At 40.2% G+C, this 20,773-nt stretch overlaps 1 protein-coding gene across 1 annotated transcript in view; it reads left to right on the forward strand.

Moving 5' to 3' along the window:
• The first annotated feature begins 5,545 nt into the window (after positions 1–5,545).
• opn5 (opsin 5) overlaps positions 5,546–20,773 on the forward strand; it is a 66,147-nt gene continuing 50,919 nt past the window's right edge. Inside the window, exons 1-2 of the mRNA XM_031300177.2 lie at positions 5,546–5,735; positions 16,636–16,782. Coding sequence (XP_031156037.1) covers positions 5,711–5,735; positions 16,636–16,782 — 172 coding nt within the window. The 5' untranslated portion in view covers positions 5,546–5,710. The remainder of the gene's footprint in view (positions 5,736–16,635; positions 16,783–20,773) is intronic.

A 20,773-nucleotide genomic window follows, 5' to 3' on the forward strand; every position in this document is an offset into this window, starting at 1 on the left:
AGACTGTCCGTGGGACCGCCCTTGAGACCACCCCAGTGACTTTGCCCTTGTTTTCGGTCAGACCCACTCCTGCTCCTCGTGTCCTGTCGGCGGTCAGGCCGACTCCTGCCCCTCGTGTCCTGTCGGCGGTCAGGCCGACTCCTGCCCCTCATGTCCTGTCGGCGGTCAGGCCGACTCATGCCCCTCGTGCCCTGTCGGCGGTCAGGCCGACTCCTGGCCCCCATGTCCTGTTGGCACCCCAGTCAACGTCTGCCCCGGTTGCCTGGCCACCTGACTCCAGCCCAGCTGACCCGTCGCCTGGTCCCGGCCCAGCTGCCCCTTCACCTGCGCAGCTTCCCAAGGGGCTCCGCCTTGGCCGACTTGCTCGGCCCCCGGAGGGGCGCTGCCCTCGACGTCCTGCCTGGTCGCCTGAGTGCCCTCGACGTCCAGTACGGCCACCAGAAAGATTCTGCCTTCGTCGCCGGCCGCCAGAGGGCTTCTGCCTTCGTCGCCGGTGGCCAGAAGGGTTCTGCCTTCGTCGCAGGCCGCCTGAAGGTTTCTGCCTTCGTTTCTGCTCTCAGTCCCCTGTTGCCGAGGCCTCTCTGTCCCCTGTTGCCGAGGCCTCTCTGTCCCCTGTTGCCGAGGCCTCTCTGTCCCCTGTTGCCGAGGCCTCTCTGCCCCCTGTTGCCGAGGCCTCTCTCTGTTCCCTGTGCCCCAGGGCGCTGTGCCCCAGTGACTCTCTGTTCCCTGTGCCCCAGGGCGCTGTGCCCCAGTGACTCTCTGTTCCCCGGGCCCCTGGGCGCTGCTCCTTGTGCCCCAGTGACTCTCCGTTCCCCGGGCCCCTGGGCGCTGCTCCTTGTGCCCCAGTGACTCTCTGTTCCCCGGGCCCCTGGGCGCTGCTCCTTGTGCCCCAGTGACTCTCTGTTCCCTGTGACCCAGGGCGTTGTGCCCCAGTGACTTTCTGTTCCCTGGTCCCCAGTGGCTTTCTGACTCTCTTTCGCCCCTCCGGGGTTGATTTATTTTATTTCTGGGGTCGAAGAACCTAACAGAAACATGATGAAATAGTGGTATGGGCGCCTTAAATAGCCACAGCCGTGCGTTTCGGTCTTGCATAATGACAGCTATTCTTCCACCGTTGGAGAACCTCACCAATGTGACAAAGTCGGGTAAACTGCACTTTTTTTGCAGTATTTCTCACAGACAGGTCTAATGAGTAGTGGAGGAGGCACAAGTATCGTTATGGCAAACTGTGCTTGTGGAAATGTCGTTATGGCGAACTGCGGGAGTGGAAATAAGATTTGTGTGTGTGCCCAGCTCCACTTAAGATTTATAAAAGATACCATACCATTCCATCAATAAAGTGGGAATGAGACTTGAATGAGTCTATTGCCCCTCATGTCGACTTCTGGAACCAAATCTGCCAAAATATCTACCTCATGACAAAAAAATGAAAATATACAACTACAGTACAAAGTACTCCACTTCACTGGACAGAAAATGGGATTCCCATCAGAAATTACGTTAAATTAAGTTTCTTACATTCATGCCATCAGGCACTGCACACCCATTCAACAATTCTGGAAAGAAGTCACAGAATCACTTGCTGTTCTCCTGGGCTGCCACATTCATCTATCCTCATCATTATGTTAACTAGGTGACACATCAAGCAAATCTGAGCAAATCAAACAATAAATTACTCCTCATAGCCATAAGTATCACCAAGAAAGCTATCCTAATGAACTGGAAATTAAACTACCAACATTGTACAATGGAAGAACTTACTTAATGATCATATATGGAAAACTCATCAGCCTCTATCCAAAACACCACAATAGAACCCCTCTTCAATAAATCATCAATCATTTTTTATAATAGCAATACTAGCAATGTATACATACAAAATTGGACCTTTTTGGTGTATTTGTATTTAATTAGGAGGTTCAAATACTTCATTTTGGGGACATTTTATGTGCTAATTTGGGCTTGGTTAGTGGTGTAGTGTGGATTGCAGTCAACTGTTTCATTCTCTGAAATACACTTTTCTGAAGTTCACCACAAATCACAAATTCACAAGACAGACGTATTAAGCTAACATTTCTTGTGTTTTTGTTTCATGTTGCGAAACTTGAAGTTCGAAGAAGTCACTCAATTTAAATGAACAAACCTGCCTTGTTGCACGATCCAAAGTTTCTTCAAACCTTGCCATTTATAGCATGTAGCTTGCTAGCTCGAAGGTTGTTGTTGTTTTCCCGTAGCGTAAGAGATTTTGAGAATGGCAAAACAGAGAGCGGAAGGAGAGGCGCAAAGCCTTACATCGCGCCAGATTTACATCGCGGTTTTATCCTGGAAATGTTCTTTCTTTGATCCAGACTATCACTGATGCTAATCAATAAACCAAATGTACATTTTCCGCTTTTCTCTGTTTTTTATAGGCCTAATTGTCCATCCATGTACATACAATTGGACATTCTGTGCATGAGCCACATGCGGAATGTCAGGCTTTATCCATGAAATGTACTTCCGTTCATCCAGACTAGTGGCAAGTAGTCTGGATGAACAGAAGTACATTTCATGGATTGCTCTGAAGGAAGGTCTGGCAATGCGAAACTAACTTAGCACAGACCCTTGGTGGTCAAGTCAGACACACACACACAAACACACACACACACACACACACACACACACACACACACACACACACACACACACACACACACACAGGAAATAGGACCGTTGCCCTAAGTAAAAGTAAGTTCAATAGATTTTCCATATGAACATGTGACATGTCTTCCCGTCAGCATTGGACATTTGTAGTTGTTTGCATTTTATTAGCCAAACAAGTAGTTTACTTGAGTAATTATTTTTTGCTTCTTTATAACTTTACTCAGTTTACATTTTGGATTGAATTATGGTACTTTTTACTCCACTACATTTGACAACTTTAGTTAGGCTACTAGTAACTAACTAAATTATGATGAACTATAGATTAAGCCACCCAGCAATATATAAAGGAGTTACAATTAGCCCCACCTTTACCAGCTGCAACATTAAAGTGATTTCACACATCCATACTTATACTATATTATTTTGAAATAGAGACATTAGTATTTGAGTAGCCTATATTATGCTAATACTGATGTACTTTAATTACAAACAGTTAAGTGATGATTATAATGATATTCTTTATTTTCTTTTTAGTGCTGCAAGTAAGAACTATTTTTATTTGAATCTGTTATTTATTTCTACGACTAACTGATTGTGTATAAAACGTCAGAAAATAGTGACAAATGCCTGTCACAAGTGCCCAATGTGATATGTTTTTATGGCTTGTTTGGTCCCACTAACAGTTCAAACCCTGAAGATATTCAGTTTACAATTAGGCCTATTGAAGAGAAAAGCAGAAAATGTACATCTGGTTTATTGATTAGCAGCAGTGATAATCTGGATCAATGGAAGTACATTTCCAGGATGAAGCCTGACATCTGGTGCGTGATGTCAGGCTTTGCCCCTACCTTCTGCTCTGTGTGTGTTGGCGTTCTCAAAAACCTTCGAGCTCAGCTACACGCTGAAGAAAGAAAATTTGGATCGTGCAACAATGCAGGCCTGCTTGGTTCTTTTAGTGAATGATTGTTGATTTACAAAGAAAATGTTTACAGCATTTACTATTGATATACTGTTGACTTTTGGGACCTATTGGCAGGATTGCTGCGGACGGAGTACACATGGCGATACACTAGTAAGAGTAAATTATATTGAATCATTTATCCAGCTGATTGAAATATCTCATGTTACTGTATTGTGTGAACAGTTAACTTCATTCAAAACTTTATATGTCGTTTTTTTCCGGGCGCAAATATTCCATAAAACAAATTCCTTCTGGAGACTATTTTGCAGAGGCATACCGCTGCGTTCGGAGCATAGCGCCGCCTAAGGCTATTGGACTACTATTGTAATTAGTTTACAGTAGGGCAGTCAAGATTAATGCAATTCCTTTTAACACCACAATTCTTTTTTTATGCATGATTAACGCACGCTCATTCTGTGCTTTGGGCCTTTGCCCGCTCTGTAGTTTGAAAAATTAAGAAGTGGGAACAGTGGGAACTTCGGTAGCATTCTTTGACTGTTATGAAGACAGGGGAGAGGTATTTCTTTTTTTCAGATTACTTTTTGGGGGCATTTTAAGCACTTATTTGATAGGAGAGCTTAGACATGAAAGGGGAGAGAGAGGGGGAATGACATGCAGCAAAGGGCCACAGGTCGAAATCGATCCAGCAGCAGCTGCGAGGAGGACTGAGCCTCTGTACATAGGTTGCACGCTCTACCAGGTGAGTAGTCACGCTTTTGCCAGACCTTCCTCCACCGCGGCGCTGTGGAGGAGGGTCTGGCTAGTCCACACAGCATTCTGTGATGGGAGAAAAACGTGCTCTGGTTTATTGGCATTTCTTTAAACCAATCAGAATCGTCTTGGGTGGTGCTAAGCAACGGGAAAAGCAGCGGTGCCGCTGCAAAATAGCCTCGGGAAGGACTTGTTTCGGTGGAACGTGCTCGTTCAAAAGTTGTTTTAGTCGTGCAACAGAAAACTCAGATTGGACAGGTAGCTGTCTGGATTTACCCTGCAGAGATCTGAGGAGCAGTTAACCATAGTCCTCATAATCCACTGGAGTTTAAAATGCCAAGACAAAGGAAGACCAAGGGCAACGGATATCCGGCCTAAATGAGTGATATCTGGCGGAATTTCGGTCGGCAACGGAACAATCCAGGAAGTGGAACGCCGAGGATATAGACTACCAAGTGAGCTATCCAAGTGCCCCCCGGGAGGAGAGGTATTTCACCTGTGCAGGCATCAAGCACTTTCTGCAAGTAGCCAGACAGTGGGACATTAAACATAACAGCACACTGACCACTGACAGTTCACGCAACATGATTGCAGCGTCCAGGCAATTCACATCCAAGCATATGGCTTGCATTGCACATCGTCCATTGTTTTGTGTTGAGCTGCTTAACAAAAATGGGATGCTTAGTTAGCCTTTCCAAATGTAAAGTGGGACACTACATTGTTTTAATATTACCAAGGAATGTTCCATTCAGTTCAATGTGCCAATCATCTGTTGTTGCGTTATGGGCTTCAGTATGCCATATTATGCTTTCAGCACATTTTTTTAGCATAAAGTACCTTTAAAGTTATGGATTGTTGCATTGATAATAAACATTTGCATAAAGCAAACATATTTGTCCGCTCCCATGTTGATAAGATATTGAAAAATATCCCTGTTTAAAGTAGCCTACATTTAGAACAGATAACAAATTCAATTAATTTAATTAATTTGTAATTAATCGCAAGTTATATGGCCAATAATGTAATCGTGATTCAATATTTTAATCCATTGACAGTCCTAGTTTAAAGAAACTGTATCTGAAGGTGTATAGAGTCCCACGGAGAGTGAAGGTGAAAGTCAAAAGATTGGGATGGTTTTATTGTGAAAGAATCGACCGGAAGTTTCACTATCCAGTGTCTATGGACTGACAGTTGTGACTATATAACTAAATGATCGCAGAGCCGGTCATACTGACTTGATGCTGAGCGTCTCTGAGGCTCAGAGGAGAAGTTGAAGTTGACCCACAGGGATATTTTCACAAAACCTTTCTGTCCATTAACAGGACCGGAACTGACTGTTATCGGGGTTAAATCTAACAGAGGAAGTTTATTTGTGGGAATTAAACTTCGCTCGGGATGACTGATGACCGATGGACAAAAGGTGAGTGATGAATCAAACCTACACTTTAGGACTGATTGTTTTTCAGTGTAAAGAAGATATCGCAGTGGCATTTATGCTGTGTTTTTCTCATCTCCTGTGAATGATCTCCCAGCCTGTAGCTTAAATGACATTCTCTTGACTTCATTAGGAGCGCGAGTGTTTTCTCTACTATGAAGACATTTGTTAATATGCGAGCCCCGCTCCATAAAGTGAGGCAACGGCGTCAGGTTTTCCCACTTAAGCACAAAAAAAAAAAAAAAAAAAATGTTGATTTACCCAGCTGGGTCTCCTTCGATTTGCCTCAAAATTAAGCGTTGTAAGCAGTGGTGATTAGTATAGTGGGCTTTTATTTTATTTTGCCCTGACATCTCTCCATTAGTGCATGTTTAATTGTGTTGACTTCGGGTCAAATTGACCCGTTTTCAATTTTTGTTTTATATCAGAAAATATGGGACGTAGAAATAAGCGCTGAAAATGTGTAGAAGAAACATTTAACAATTTAAAACGTTGGAAATAGCAAAAACAAACTGTGAATAAAAAAAACGTCAAAAACGTCGAAAAAAAAAATGTTTTTTTCCAGGTTGAAAGGAAGACAACACAAGGGTTAAGGTCCTTAAGGTTTGTGCATGAATGTGTAAATTTCCGTCCTGTGTGCAATGTGTAATAGCCTATCAACAGAGTGTAAACATGTAGCTGTCATTTTTCAACAAAGTATATCTTACCTCTCGGACATAAACAGCCACGCAAAATACGGGGAAGGTTTGCAGAAACGATTATGGGTTGAAATAAGAAATACTGTGATCAACATATTTCAGGAACACTATCCAAGAAATACATTTGAATGCACACAGGTGAAGCGTTGGCTTTACGTCGTCATTGTTTTGGGATCTCACGGGTTGTCACAGGTTCGGTGCAGTTAATAGCCTGTGGAGAAGGAAGCAAGTCTGTTGCTGTGCGTCATAGATATAAAACGTGCTGTGCATGTTGTCTGCAGGAGCAGAGGAAGAAGTTGTAAACATCTGGGGCTCCAGGGAGTCCAGGGGCATGCTCCCCCCTGGTAAGCTGCATTTGTTTCCCATTTACGGCAGCTATGTGCACTCGTTTTCCAGCACTTGATATGATCGAATGCCTAAAATCTGTATATCATTCAGATAAAAACAAATAGTTGCCATGGGCAATTCAATTCAATTCAATTTTATTTATAGTATCAAATCATAACAAGAGTTATCTCGAGACACTTTACAGATAGAGTAGGTCTAGACCACACTCTATAATTTTCAAAGACCCAACAATTCTAGTAATTCCCCCAAGAGCAAGCATTAGCAGTGGCTAATGCGACAGTGGCGAGGAAAAACTCCCTTTTAGGAAGAAACCTCGGACAGACCCAGGCTCTTGGTAGGCGGTGTCTGACGGTGCCGGTTGGGGAAGTGATGAACAGTGGCAATTATAGTCACAAAGATAATGGAACAGTGACTACAAATGGTAGTCGTAGTAGTTCATGTCATAACAGGGCACTGAAGGGCGTTACAGGATGTAGCGTGGCACAGCACAGCATGGGTGGACGTAGCAGGACGCAGACACTTGGCAGGACGCAGCCGGACACTGCAGAGCATCGCCGGACACTGCAGGGCATTGCAAGGAAATGATCCTGTACATCCTGTTTTGTATCTAATTGTTCACCCACTGTCTTTTTCATTCTGAAACCAGAACAAAACAAATGTTGTCCTCATGTAAAGACTAGTCTTCCCACTGCAAATCATTCAAAACATAGTTGGACTGGCTACCGAGAGCACCACTCTGTGGGCCGCTTAATCAACTCGTTAAAACAAAAACAGCGACAGAGACAGAAGAAATCAACAGTCACAGACTCACCGTTTTTGCAATTAAAGCAATAATAGTTATGTTTAGTGGCTCAATGGACCATAGCTGATCCGTGTTCCGTACAGATCAATGCTAGGAATGCATGTGAACCGGATTTTGGTGCCACTTAAATGTCTTCGCTGCTCTCTGATGCTCCCAAACCGACGTTAGAGGAAACAGAAACATCACTGCACGTCGCGCTAGTTAACACTAACGTTACACTTGGCAGCAGGGTACATTAGGCTACTGGATTAAACATGGTTAAAATGCTGACAGCTATACAGTGTAATAGTGTGACTGTATTTCACTGTAGAGTTTTATGATCTGTTGCAGCCCTACTTCTGTTAAGATTAAGAATTTGTCATCTCGACTTTCCACCAAATAATAGATAATGGTATCGATAAAGACTCGGATCGTTACGCAGTCTCGAAAATTGTATCAATATCAATAAAAATTAACGATCCCCAGCCCTAATTCTGCCACTTAAAACGGGGCATGAATTGTCTGATGTAACTATTTTTAAGTTAGGCCACATAACATAGGTAAGGTATAAATTTGGCGTAAACAGCATTACTAACTTTACTGTCAATATTTCCCCTGTAATGGAAGTTATTAAAAATAATTTTTCTCATTTTTAATCATCACCAAGTATGACCTACCAATAATCTATATAATAATAATCAGTGCCTGAATTGAACCAAAAAAGGTGCCGGTACTCTAATTCAACAGTTGCATGTGTCATGATTATGTGTCTTGGATATATTTATATTCACACGCATGTCTTGGTAATATATCACTTAAAATGTGTTTTCGTATGCATTGCATTGCGTAAGTGGTGCAGGGGTGGTTTAAAATTGTGCAATATTTCTAATAGTATTCTGTTTAATGATATACATTTTTTTTTCAACAAGTGTTGTTAATTCAAATTAATTAATTTTCAGAAAATAATCACACTACAACAAATAATACAGGTGCAAATCAGAACTGTCACAGTACGGCTCATCTTCAATAAAATAAACGTGACAGGGCTGTAACATGCGATATTTGGCACAGTAAGTCAAAATAAGTCATCCTTAAGACTCACCGGTGGTCCAAATGTTAACTTATCCCGAAGTTATCCCGAAGAGAAAAGCACTTCAAATAAAACTAAGCAAAGACAGACGTATACTAAATACATAGCAATACTCATTTGTTGATGGTTGACATATCAATATATAGAGCATGCCTCCAATGCTTTCCTCCCCTCTAAGAACACCATAAAAGATCTCCACATATTGTCAAAGACGAGATATTTACCCTTTAACGTAAAAGTGAGTTTTTCCAGTGCAAGACAGTCTGACAGTCCTGCAAGCCAGACATTAACACTTGGTTTGATAGTGGATTTCCAAGATTTGGCTATGGTATATTTAGCTTGTAAGATGCAGAAAGTAATCATAGATTTGTTTGCCTTGCTGAGATTATGATTTGTAGGCAAAATGCCAAAGATACACAGTTTGGCGTCTAATAATATCTTTATACCTGTGACATGTAAAATTATATCCATCACTTCTCTCCAAAAAGCCTGGATTTGTGGGCAGTCCCATAGGCAGTGATATAATGTGCCCTTTCTACCACATTTGTAGCACGTGTCGGGATTATTGGGGCTGAATTTATTTAACTGAGTTGGTGTTACATATGTTCTCATTATCCACTTATACTGGGTATTTATTGTTTGTGTTTGAGATTTCAAGCAAATCTGCCATTCCTCAGTTGAGATTGCAGAGTTTAAATCCTCACACCATGCCAATCTCTTACTCTCTGAGGAAACCTTTGATCCATCCATGATTATTGCATAAAAACTTGACGTCAATCCCCTCTTAGGGTGTTGATTTGTTGCTATTTCTTCTATACAGCTAAGAGTAGGTAGAGATAAAGATTTCTGTATCTTAAATATATAGCTTCTTATCTCCAGGTATTTAAAAAAATGTTTTGGTTGGATGTCATACTTTTGCCTCCAATCTTCAAACGACATGAGAATGTTATTGTTAAATAAATCTGCAATTTTACTTAGGCCTTTGTTTGCCCAAATTTTGAAGCCCATATCTTGTTTGCCAGGTGTAAAAGCGCTGTTACCCCAGATTGGTGTAAATTGAGATAACACAGATATCTGACCAGTATGTTTATAAACCTCATACATTACCATAATCGAGTTTTTAACAAAGGGATTATGTGTTAATGTCTTTAATCCTTTTAATTTAGCTGAATATAAATATGAATTGAGTGGTAAAGGGGATGTCATGTTTCTTTCCAAACTCATCCAGGAACGTGGCATTTCTTGTGAGAACCAACAAGAGGCAGTAGTTAGTTGGGCAGCCCAATAATACTACTGGAGGTTTGGGAGCCTCCTCTATCATAGGGGAGATAAAGCAAAGATAAGTGAAGTCTAACCCGTCTGTTGTTCCAAATGAAATTACAGAACATGCTTTTCATCTTTGAAAAAAAGTGAATAGGAGGACCAAGAGGAATGGAATAAAAGAGATAAAGAAATTCCGGAAGAACATTCATTTTAAGTATATTGATACGCCCTATCATGGAAATTGGTAACATGGACCATCTATTAATAGATTCAGAAACCGACTCTATTACTGGATTATAATTTGCCTCTACTAAAAATTGTCAATTTTAGGGGTAATTCTAATACCAAAATAAATGAAGCTATCTCTAACTATTTTGAATGGTGTTTAAATGATATTAATCCGATCCTCATCCTTATCATCCCAGTCTGTCTCTATGTTTTAGTTTATTCACACGTCATCATCATATCATTAAGACGCAATTTGGAAAGTTCATACAATGTTCATATGCAGGACGCTCGAAATAGTGAACACCAAATAAGCTACTAAAATTTTTTCGGAGGGGGCGCAATAACATACAGCAGAGAATATACACACACTAAAGACTCAATTCACAATAGACAACACAGGCAAATACCACAAAATACAAATGATCCCAGTACAAGTATAACACTTAATTAATAATCTACAATCATGTGTTTTTCAGTTTTTTGTTCAGATTTTTCTTGAAGATGGAGACAGAATGCAACTATTTTAAGCTTTCATTAAGCTCGTTCCAGATCTGCGGTGCCATAAAGTCACTAGAAAATAGAAACAAAAAAGGCCTGTTTTTTCATATTCTGAGACAGGATGTTGTCATTTTAAAGGCAAGAATATGAAATAACAAGCCTTTTTTTCCATTTGTGTTTTCTAGTGATTTTATTTTTGTTATATGAAATACAAAATGAAAATCAAAGCATATTTAAAATTTTGCTCATCCACGTTTGACCACGAAAAGGAACAAAAACGCTTGGTATTCAATTTTAAGATTTTGGATTTTAAAACGACAGTCAAACAACCACTCGTTTTGTGTTTTCTAACACCTGTTTATGAAAGGAAAATCGAATGACTAAAAGATACCCGGACCAATATGGCATTTGAAATTAAGACAGTTTGACAAATTTAGACATTCATCAGTAACCTGGTGGACTTCTGCGTTGTGTTGAGTTGTGTTAGATAGACCAGATGCCGGGATCTCTCAGTTGATCTGTTTATTCTGATAGACAAATGCAAAAAACAGGACTTTCTTGTCAGTTACAACTGGCCACTCCAGCTTCTCTCCCATACGGGAAATGTACAAAAGGGGAGAGGGGAAGGGGCACAAGGGATTTATAGTCGTGGGACCACAGAAAAAGAAATGAAGGAGGGGCTCTGAACTTCTAGATAGCCTACATTCTGGAGTTTGGAGTCCTCCCAGTAAAACATATACTGTAACCAGATTTTGTGCAATATAACAACAAGAGATAAAGGCAAATATGACTCTGTTACATCTGTAATAATGTAACAACATCAACAATACTAGTAATGTATCAGCATCAACATCCTCCTCATTCTCATACTTCATAGTATGTGACATATGTAATCATCATCATCAAAATGATCGGCATAATAAACATAATAATCTTTGTCGTCAACACCATTCTCATATACAAAATTGTGATGCAAAAGTAAAGTTAAACAAGATATTGATTGAAAGGATTTTTGAAAACAAAATGAATGTAATCTACTCAATAACTGTGTTAATTAACAAAATAAGAAAGTGTCACAGGAAAAGCCTCCTGTAGGGGACCATATTGATTTCCTGTCTCTGTTTCCTCAATTCCTGATTCTGTCTGTGCCCTATCTTCATACTCTGCAGTCTGAACTGCTCTGGGCATGACATTATCAAAATGTTCAGTCTTTGTTGTGATGGCATAATTAAGCACACAGAAATAACATTAGGCTATACATTTATCAAAAAAAAATAATAGTACAAAGTTTATACACTTTTTTTTATTAATCCTGCAAGGGAAATGACAATTTTTTTCACTCTGTTGTTAGAACACACATTACACACAGGTCTGAAATACACACATGCACACATGCTCAGAACATATACATTCACAAATGGAGAGATGTCAGACTGAGGGGATTGCGGCTGCCCATGGACAGGCGTACAAAAGTGACTTCTATCAGCTTTCACTAAACGTGCTTGTTGGTTGAAAATTCATGTAACATATTGACTTTAAACAATTTCTCATCTAGCATGATTCCAGAGAAAAGAACCAAAGAAACAAACAGCTTCGTAAGCTAGGAGCGGAAAATGTCACCACTACATAGGGTTGGGTATCGATACCGGTGCTAAAATGGTGCCTGAACTGATTTCGGCTACATTAAAGAATATCTTGTTTATTGCTAAGGCCATATGGTCAAAATTGAATGATTTATTAATAACTTATAACAATAACTTATTTTACCAATAAACTGCTGTTAAACAACAAAAACAACGGCAGCTGCACACTCTTGTACGTCCCGATGTTGGAATCCTCTACAGTGAAATACAGTCACACTTTATTCCTAATTTCCACCGGTTGCGGAACGGCTGCGGACCAGCTCCGTTGCGGAACGGCTCCGTGCTGTGCCGTCCGTCAATACCCACCAGGTCCGGATTTGTTGCGGGACGGCTGCGGCCGTGACTGACAGCTGAAGTCACGAGGACCCACAAGATCTTGCGAATTCAGGTAGAATAGAACCACAAAACCAACAACAGTTTGTTTCCATCTAGAGGAGTAGAGGGGAAACAACTCTGTGCTGTGTATTCAAGGTGTATTGCAGGGAAATATGATCCGCCGTGAGCACGGTGTATTTTATTTTGAAAATTAACCAGTTGTTTTATTTTGCTTCTGTGCTCGACTTCCTGTCCTGCACTATCTGCCCTGTGCTGAATTGCTGCGGAGTTCTCCGGCGTCCGGCAAAAATAGAAGCTCTGCGTATCTGCTCTGGAGGGCTGCGGATCGCCAGAGCTGTGCCGGAGTTGGAATGCAGCCGTTCCGCAGTCAGTGGAAATACACACATTGACTTTAATGGTAACATAATGACTCCGCCGCCGTTCCGGAGCGGAATCCACAGACGTTCCGCAACCGGTGGAAAAAGGGGGTTACACCGTTTATCTGTCAGCATTTTAACCGTTTTGTTACCCAGCTATTAGCTAACGGTAGGCTAACATTACTTGCTGCCAAGTGTATGGTTAACTAGCGTGACATGCAGCGATGCTTCTGTTGCATGTAACGTCCGTTTCGGAGCATCAGAGAGCAGCGCAGGCATTTCATTGGCACCGAAATGAGGCACCGAAATCCGTGTTGCTATTCAGTCCAGTAGATATCGGTCGTATAGGCACTGGTGCCATATTAGCACCAGGTCGGTGTAGCCCAGTACCCTGTTCATGGTGGAGAAATCCCATTCACAGTTCACACTGTCCACAGGAGCTGTAAGCTCAACGGTAGAGAACTTGCTCAGGCAGGGATAGATCTAACTAAGCTCATCTTTCTGTGATGCCAGCTCCCTCATAACAGCTAACTGCAACCGTAATCCTGTCTGCCCTGCTTTCTGCTATGTTGACAGTAATATTTTCCTCATTAATTATATTTTTCACCAACAACCCATCCGTGGTTAATCGGAATGTTAATTTTTATGAATCGATCCGCGGATATGGTCACTGCTATCGCTGAACCCACGCACGGAGCTAGCATGTTGTTTGAATCATGTGTGTTTACATGGACATGAATATTCCGGTTATTGGGCTTATCCCGTTCTCGATCATATTAGGGATATTGTTTACATGGCACACAGAGATATCAGGTAATTCATATGCCTTGACAGGGTTGCCGAAAGCTGTGTGCTTTGAGGGCATCCACCTCTCTCTCTCTCTCTCCCCTCTCTCTCTGTCTTTCTCTCTCGCCAAAAAATGTTTTATTAAGCACAAATTAGTTTCAACAGTCATCATGATTTTACATTTATAGTAAGTAGAAGTTGACCCCTTTAATGGGTAAATCAACCTACGTAAGTCAGTTAGTTGACATTGAAACTTTGAATTTTAGAATTAGTTTTATTTATTTTTTTACTTGCATAGCAATACCACCAGAAAGCAGCAGATTACACATGTGGAGCAAATCAAGAACATGTATTCCTCTTCATCACATACCATTGTATTAAAAGTGCAGATTCATCTTCATCACATTACATTTTAGTATAAGTGCAGCAAATCAAGAACATGTATTCATCTTCATCACATTACATTTTAGTATAAGTGCAGCAAATCAAGAACATGTATTCATCTTCATTACAAAACATTTTAAGTACAGCAAATCCAGAAAATTTAATTGTAGCTAGTTGTGCTCTGATTAAACAAAGAAATGAATGTAGACATAGCCTAGTAAAGTGCACATCGCCTATAGTAACCATTAGATGGTAATGTATATATATTAGAAAAGGATTGGATTAGGTAATATTCTGTACAGTAATTGTGGACAACTATATCCTGGTTTTTATTGCCAATGTCTTGACTAATTATTTGGGCTCTGCAATGAATATACATTACACAGTGATCATCAACAGTTCACCTTCAAGACACTTTTGGATGTACAGTATAGGCAACTATTTTATAGAGTAGAATAAAGAGCAGTGACAATGGAGCTGATAATGTGCAATGAATTTAAAAAAAGAAAGCTATTATATATCATAGGTATTAATTTTATTTATTCTTTATTTACATATTCAGAAGTTGATATTAATTATACAACAAGTAGATCCGACCAGACAATCTGATTGGTCAGCTAGACATTTAGAACGTGCTCAAATCAGCATGACAGCACACCCAGAGCCATTTGAGCACACCTGGCGCATCACTTAAATAAGTGTAAATATCACTTTCTGTGTCAACAGTACGGTATCGGATTAAACTACTAACTTTCACTGGAAATGTTTTGAATCAGCTGCGCTGGTGACGACGCTATCTTAAAAAATAGCTGCTAAATGTGATTTTCGTGAATATACAGGAGCTATATCTCTCAATGCAAAAATTATTTTTTTCAGCAGATAGACTATATATTACTACACATGGTTTTTATCAACAAATCCAAGCTGTCAGATATAACTCCCGTTTTTTATTGAATCTGCTCTTAAAAAAGACACTTCCTGAATGTACCGGAGTCTGAACACAGCCGACAACAGACAAAAGGCAAAAACAAAAAAAAGCAACCAAGTACCATCAGTAGGCAAAAATCGATTATGGTCTGTCACACACACACACACACACACACACATATATATATATATATATATATATATATATATATATATATATATAATTTTTTTTATTTTAATCATTTTCTTTGTTTGCATTTTTTATTGTTATTTATTTTATTTCGTTGGTACGTTATACTTTTGGAGGTACACTTTCTTTTTGAGGAAATTAAAAGAATAAAGGATGTAAAATGGAAGCTTTATATTCAATTTGTACATTGACAATCACAACTGGTGTGTTGTGATTTGTAGGTCTATTTATCTTTTAAATTAAAATATTAAACACATGAATGTAAGAAACCATAAGATACTGTAATGTTAGTAAAGTAGATATGGGTCGTGGAGACAAAAATGGTAAATTAAGGGGCGCCTGTTGGATCGCCTAGTTCAGTTCATGTAAATACCCCGGCCATAAAAGAGTCCACGCTTCTTACTGATGTCCATATTCACATTTGTTCTTCACAGAACCGTGAAAACTGTAAGACAAACAAAATAGTTCAAATACAAAGGTCAAAACAACAAGAAGCAATTACTCTGAGTCTCTCATTTCTTTATAACAAAATATAACATCTCATACTCATATAACAGCATGTGTCTGTCACTTCCTTACAGGCTAATCAAAGTATAACAGTACTTAATAAGGTAACTTAAACAAATATTACTGTGTTTGCCTGATAGACCAGCGGTAGAATAATAAACAGGAGCTTAAAAGTTCGCTATTCACGGCCGCTATTTCTCTTGTCTCTTCGTGCTCCACTCAAAACTTCCGGTCATTTAGCGTGTAACTTTACCAAAATAAAACTCATTAATCATCATGAATATAACAAAGACACCATACCATTTAACTCATGAAGTACCCAACATTACAATAAACAGGATGTATTATAATTGCTTGAGACTGAAACTACTTAGCAATCATAAAGATTGCGCATATTGACTTGACATGGCAACATGTATAAACTTTTCAGCGTCAGCTGCAGTTCAGACCTGCGGCCCTTTGCTGCATGTCATCCTCTTCTCTCTCCTACTTTCCTGACTTGATCTGTCCTATAAATAAAGGCAATACTAGTGTGTGTGTGTGTGTGTGTGTGTGTGAGAGTGAGTGAGTGTGTGTGTGTGTGTGTGTGTGTCTGCCTTCACGTACATACATCATACCACCCCTGCATGAGTCGGTGCCCCACTTGGGACACTTTAGACAAAAAGTCTGGATACTGGCAGGTGTTATGAAGAATGCTTCGCCTACATGCATGTGTTTACATTTCAGAAACCGCATGTATAGATGCAGTTATCTCTTTCCTTTTTAACTGATTTCCTTTTGTGTGTGTGTGAACCTGTTTGTCAATTTGAGGAAGCAACTTCATTGTTCAGCCTTTTCCTCCACTTCACAGGACATTCCCCACTCATGGCAGTGATGGAGAACGAGACGTGGCCCCAACCTGCATACCTGCCCCATTATCTCCTGCGTGGTGACCCTTTTGCCTCAAGACTGTCCAGAGAGGCGGATATCATTGCAGCCTTTTACATCTGTTTCATAGGTTAGTCTGATTGCAAAGATTGTTTTTTCTTCATCTCTTCATGAATGTTATTATTTCACTGCTTTTCACAGAAAGTCTTGTCAAGTGTTAATGTGTCAGAACATATTTGTTTTCAAAAACATCTCACTCCGAGGCTCAAAAAAAAAGATGATATGCTGTAATATAGAAAAGCAAAGCACACCAAGTGCTGTCATGAGGTGCTGATCACTGGAAGGAGACTTAAAAGTTTAAAAAAAACTGTTGCACACACGAATCGTTAGCAAGAACTGCAACCTCTCGCACTAATTATATTGTATCAGCAACCAGGCGCACGTGCTTGCAACACTAAATCCAAAGAGTGATTTGCTCAATGGACAAACACAGTCGGGACACATTTACTTTAGTCTAGCGTGTGCCCCCTTTAACCTCCCAGACATATAGTGCAGGGCAATATGTAGCAAAATAAAGTGTTTGGAACATTTCATATAGATTTTTGCAAATTATGATTTTTCACTTCTTCAGACCCTATAGTTTGCAAAACTACCTGCTTCTGATTTGTTTTGCAAATAATCGCCTTTTTAAACATTTCAAATGGATATATGTTAGGTATTATCATTATATACATACATTTTCTAATTAATTAAATGATTTAGGTAATACATATGACCATGGGTAACATGAGTTATCATGATTTATCAACCAATGATGGGTGTAACCATCATTATGCTATTTATTGGCATACCCGGAAAAACACATTGACTGATTAAAAGTTTCCTTCACATAACCTAATAATCATTTGAATTAAAATAATGTTCTGCGCTAACCGCAATAATTCTGTTAACAATCAGATGACATGAAAAACTATTGGGGAGAATGGATTACATGAAGCCTATGGGAAAGATGGGAAAGATAGCACAGCCCTTCTTAATAGGAAACGATAAACAAAATGAAACGTGAGCTTTTTCAGGTAAAGGGAAATTATTTTTCCACCCTGGTGAAGAACAGCACATGTCAAATGTGGAAAGGATGTGCATTTACTTTTTTGCCTACAACAGGCATGATTATGCCCAGAATATTCCTGAGTATATTGCACATATGTATCACCTGGAAGGAAGACAGCCTTCAATTTGGCAAGATCTCATGAGTGGTGACTTTGTTTTTAGTACCACCCCTATTCCCTTCACATCCATTGGACCTGATCATGCTCAAGAGCATGTGAACAAGATTCACAAAGGAGAGGGTGCCACTTCTGGCTTAACCACTGACAATCCGGGCCTGTTGAAGTACTGCCTGAGTTCCCCGGTGCCAGCTAGACTGGCTGGTGAGACAGAGCGAATGCTTAATATAACTGATCCCACGAGAAACAAACATCAACATTCTTTATCCAGAAATACACTTCAGGAAAAAGCTGTAAAACATGTGAAACGTGTTGAACATCACAAACCCCTTCAGCCCACCAGAGAATGATGATGCATCTGAACTGAAATTGGTTAACTTTGTCACCAAGTAAATAATGCCAACAGCAGTGCAGCATGGTATTTTGGACACAGAGTTACGAGGTGCAAAAGCACTTGAAACGTATGTTAATGAAAGGGTCAGAGGAGAAAAGAATATGTGGGACAAAATGTCGAAGCTGAAGTATTTGACCTGGAAAGATGGATGCAAAACTATCAAGCTTAAGTCATCTTCTGAGGTTGTTCAGATGAAAGCAACCAACGCTTGCTCCTCATTGCAAAGTCCTCGAGAGAACTGGACTTGCAGGAAATTGTGGGAACATATGAATTTGCTGATTATAACGCAAGCCTAATTGTCCCTGATGCTTCTTTGCTGCCCACTACAGCTAAGTCTGCCCTCATCCATGAACTGGAGGGACTGGTTTCAGAAACAGCATCCTCTGAGCAATCTACAGAGAGTAGCTCAGTGCAATCAACACACACATTGGATAGCATCTTAATAAATGGCATGGCTGTTGCGCAGGAGATGGTTGTCAGAAAAAGTGACATAAACTGTTGCCAAGATCTGGCAGAATGCTTCATTCAAAGTGTTGAAAGTAAGGCACGAGGCTACAAAGCATTCTTTTGGAAAATGCACCCATTGAACTTGTGAAAAACTTTGTGAAAAGGTATTTTTCATTGCATGGCACTAAACGAATTATTTGGAACTGCTGCCACAGGCTTGAACTAAAGTTATGGTAACACTACATGAATTATGAATTCATGCATGAATTAATTCATGATTTGTGCATTACTTCATTCCTTTATGTCTTATGAATCATCAGGAATTGACATGAGTTCATAGCCTCTCATTCATGACCTCATGCATGAACAACACATCAACTAAAGCATTAGGTAAGGTGGGTACATCATTATGCACACATTGTGTTCAAATCAGAATTTGTGCAGTGATGACCACATTTTTTTGCAGAAAAACAAATAATCATGATCATGCTTAATAAATCATAATTCATAATGATGTGCCCACGTACCTAATGCTTTAGTTGTGTTGTTCATGTATGGACACAAATGATAGACTGTCATGAACTCATGTCAATTCCTGATGATTCATGGGATATTAAGGAATGCAGTAACACATAAATCATTAATTACATAATGCATAATAATACATAGCCTGCATCAATTAATTCATGCATGAATTCATGTACCCTTACCGTAAAGTGTTACCAGTGTTAATCTAACCAACAACACACACACACAAATGTAATCTCATTTCATAGAGCAGATAGCTTCCCTATTGGAAACATTCATTCCGTATATTTGTTAGAGGAGTGAATTTGCTCAAGAATCAATTTGTTGGCTGAAAGCCTACTGTGAAATTATGCACAAGTGTCAGCAAAATTGGCCCGTGTGACGAGTGTCTGCTTCACATTTTCAGCAGGGCAGCGGAGAGGCTGTGGGTTGACTCTCCACGGTTCTCATAGGCTTTATTGAAGTCCTAACTTGAAAAAGCTCAACGTGGTTTAATGTACTTAAACAACGATCAGTGATCACCAAATTTCTCTCTCATATTGCTCCTCATAACCACTGAAAACTTTCAAAAAAATCTAACCCAAAGTCCAATTATTATGGACGTTATCTGACATTAAGCGTTTCTGCTTCAATGAGGCTATTGTAAGGAAAAAGCTTAACGTGGTTTATGTTGATCACCAAATTTCTCTCTCATATTGCTCTGGTTATGATGAGCAATATGAGAGAGAAATTTGGTGATCATTGATCGTTGATTAGGTACATTAAATCACGTTAAGCTTTTTCACGTTTTAGAGTGTCCCCATTTCCACCCAGCGCTTGTCCGCTGACTTTCCAGCAGACCTGGAGGGACTGGTTAAAACAAGAATGTAATCTATGTAATCGCTGACAACCGGAACAATGTCATAATGGTTGGTGTAAACCGGGACATTTTAGCGTCCCGACAGGCTTTTGTCAAGGACTCGGGACACGCAATTCAAAATCGGGACGTCCCGGTCAAAACGTCCCGTCGACGAAAGATACAGCTCCAACCTATTTACATGGCTCTTGGCCCAGAGCGTGCAGCAGCATTACCAGGGTTCCATGCACTCACAGGTTGCGATACCACAGGCCATATCCGTGGGAAAGGAAAGGTTTCTTGTTTCAAGTCATTCATGGAGGCAGATGATGATGTCATTAACGCACTTTGTAGGCTTGGTGTAGGTCCTCATCCATCTCCAGATGTGTTAGCTGGATGTGAGAAATTAACTTGTCAGCTCTTCAAACCTGGTTATGAAAAAGCTAAAGCCCTTCGGTGGAACATGTTTAAAACTCTAAAACCCAACCAGGGAGTGGAAAAACTATGTCCCACTTCAGGAGCAGTTACAGAGCACATTCTGAGACCACACTGGCAAGCAAATGTTTGGGCACAAGATACAGTGCCTGCTCCAAAGATTCTTGACACACTATCACTGGGATGGAGGCAAATTGATCCTGTCCTGTCAAAACTTCCACCAGCACCAGAAGCTGTTGTGGAGCTTGTGAAGTGC

The sequence above is a fragment of the Sander lucioperca genome, chromosome 19, assembly GCF_008315115.2.
Source record: "Sander lucioperca isolate FBNREF2018 chromosome 19, SLUC_FBN_1.2, whole genome shotgun sequence".
In the NCBI taxonomy this organism is placed as follows: domain Eukaryota; kingdom Metazoa; phylum Chordata; class Actinopteri; order Perciformes; family Percidae; genus Sander; species Sander lucioperca.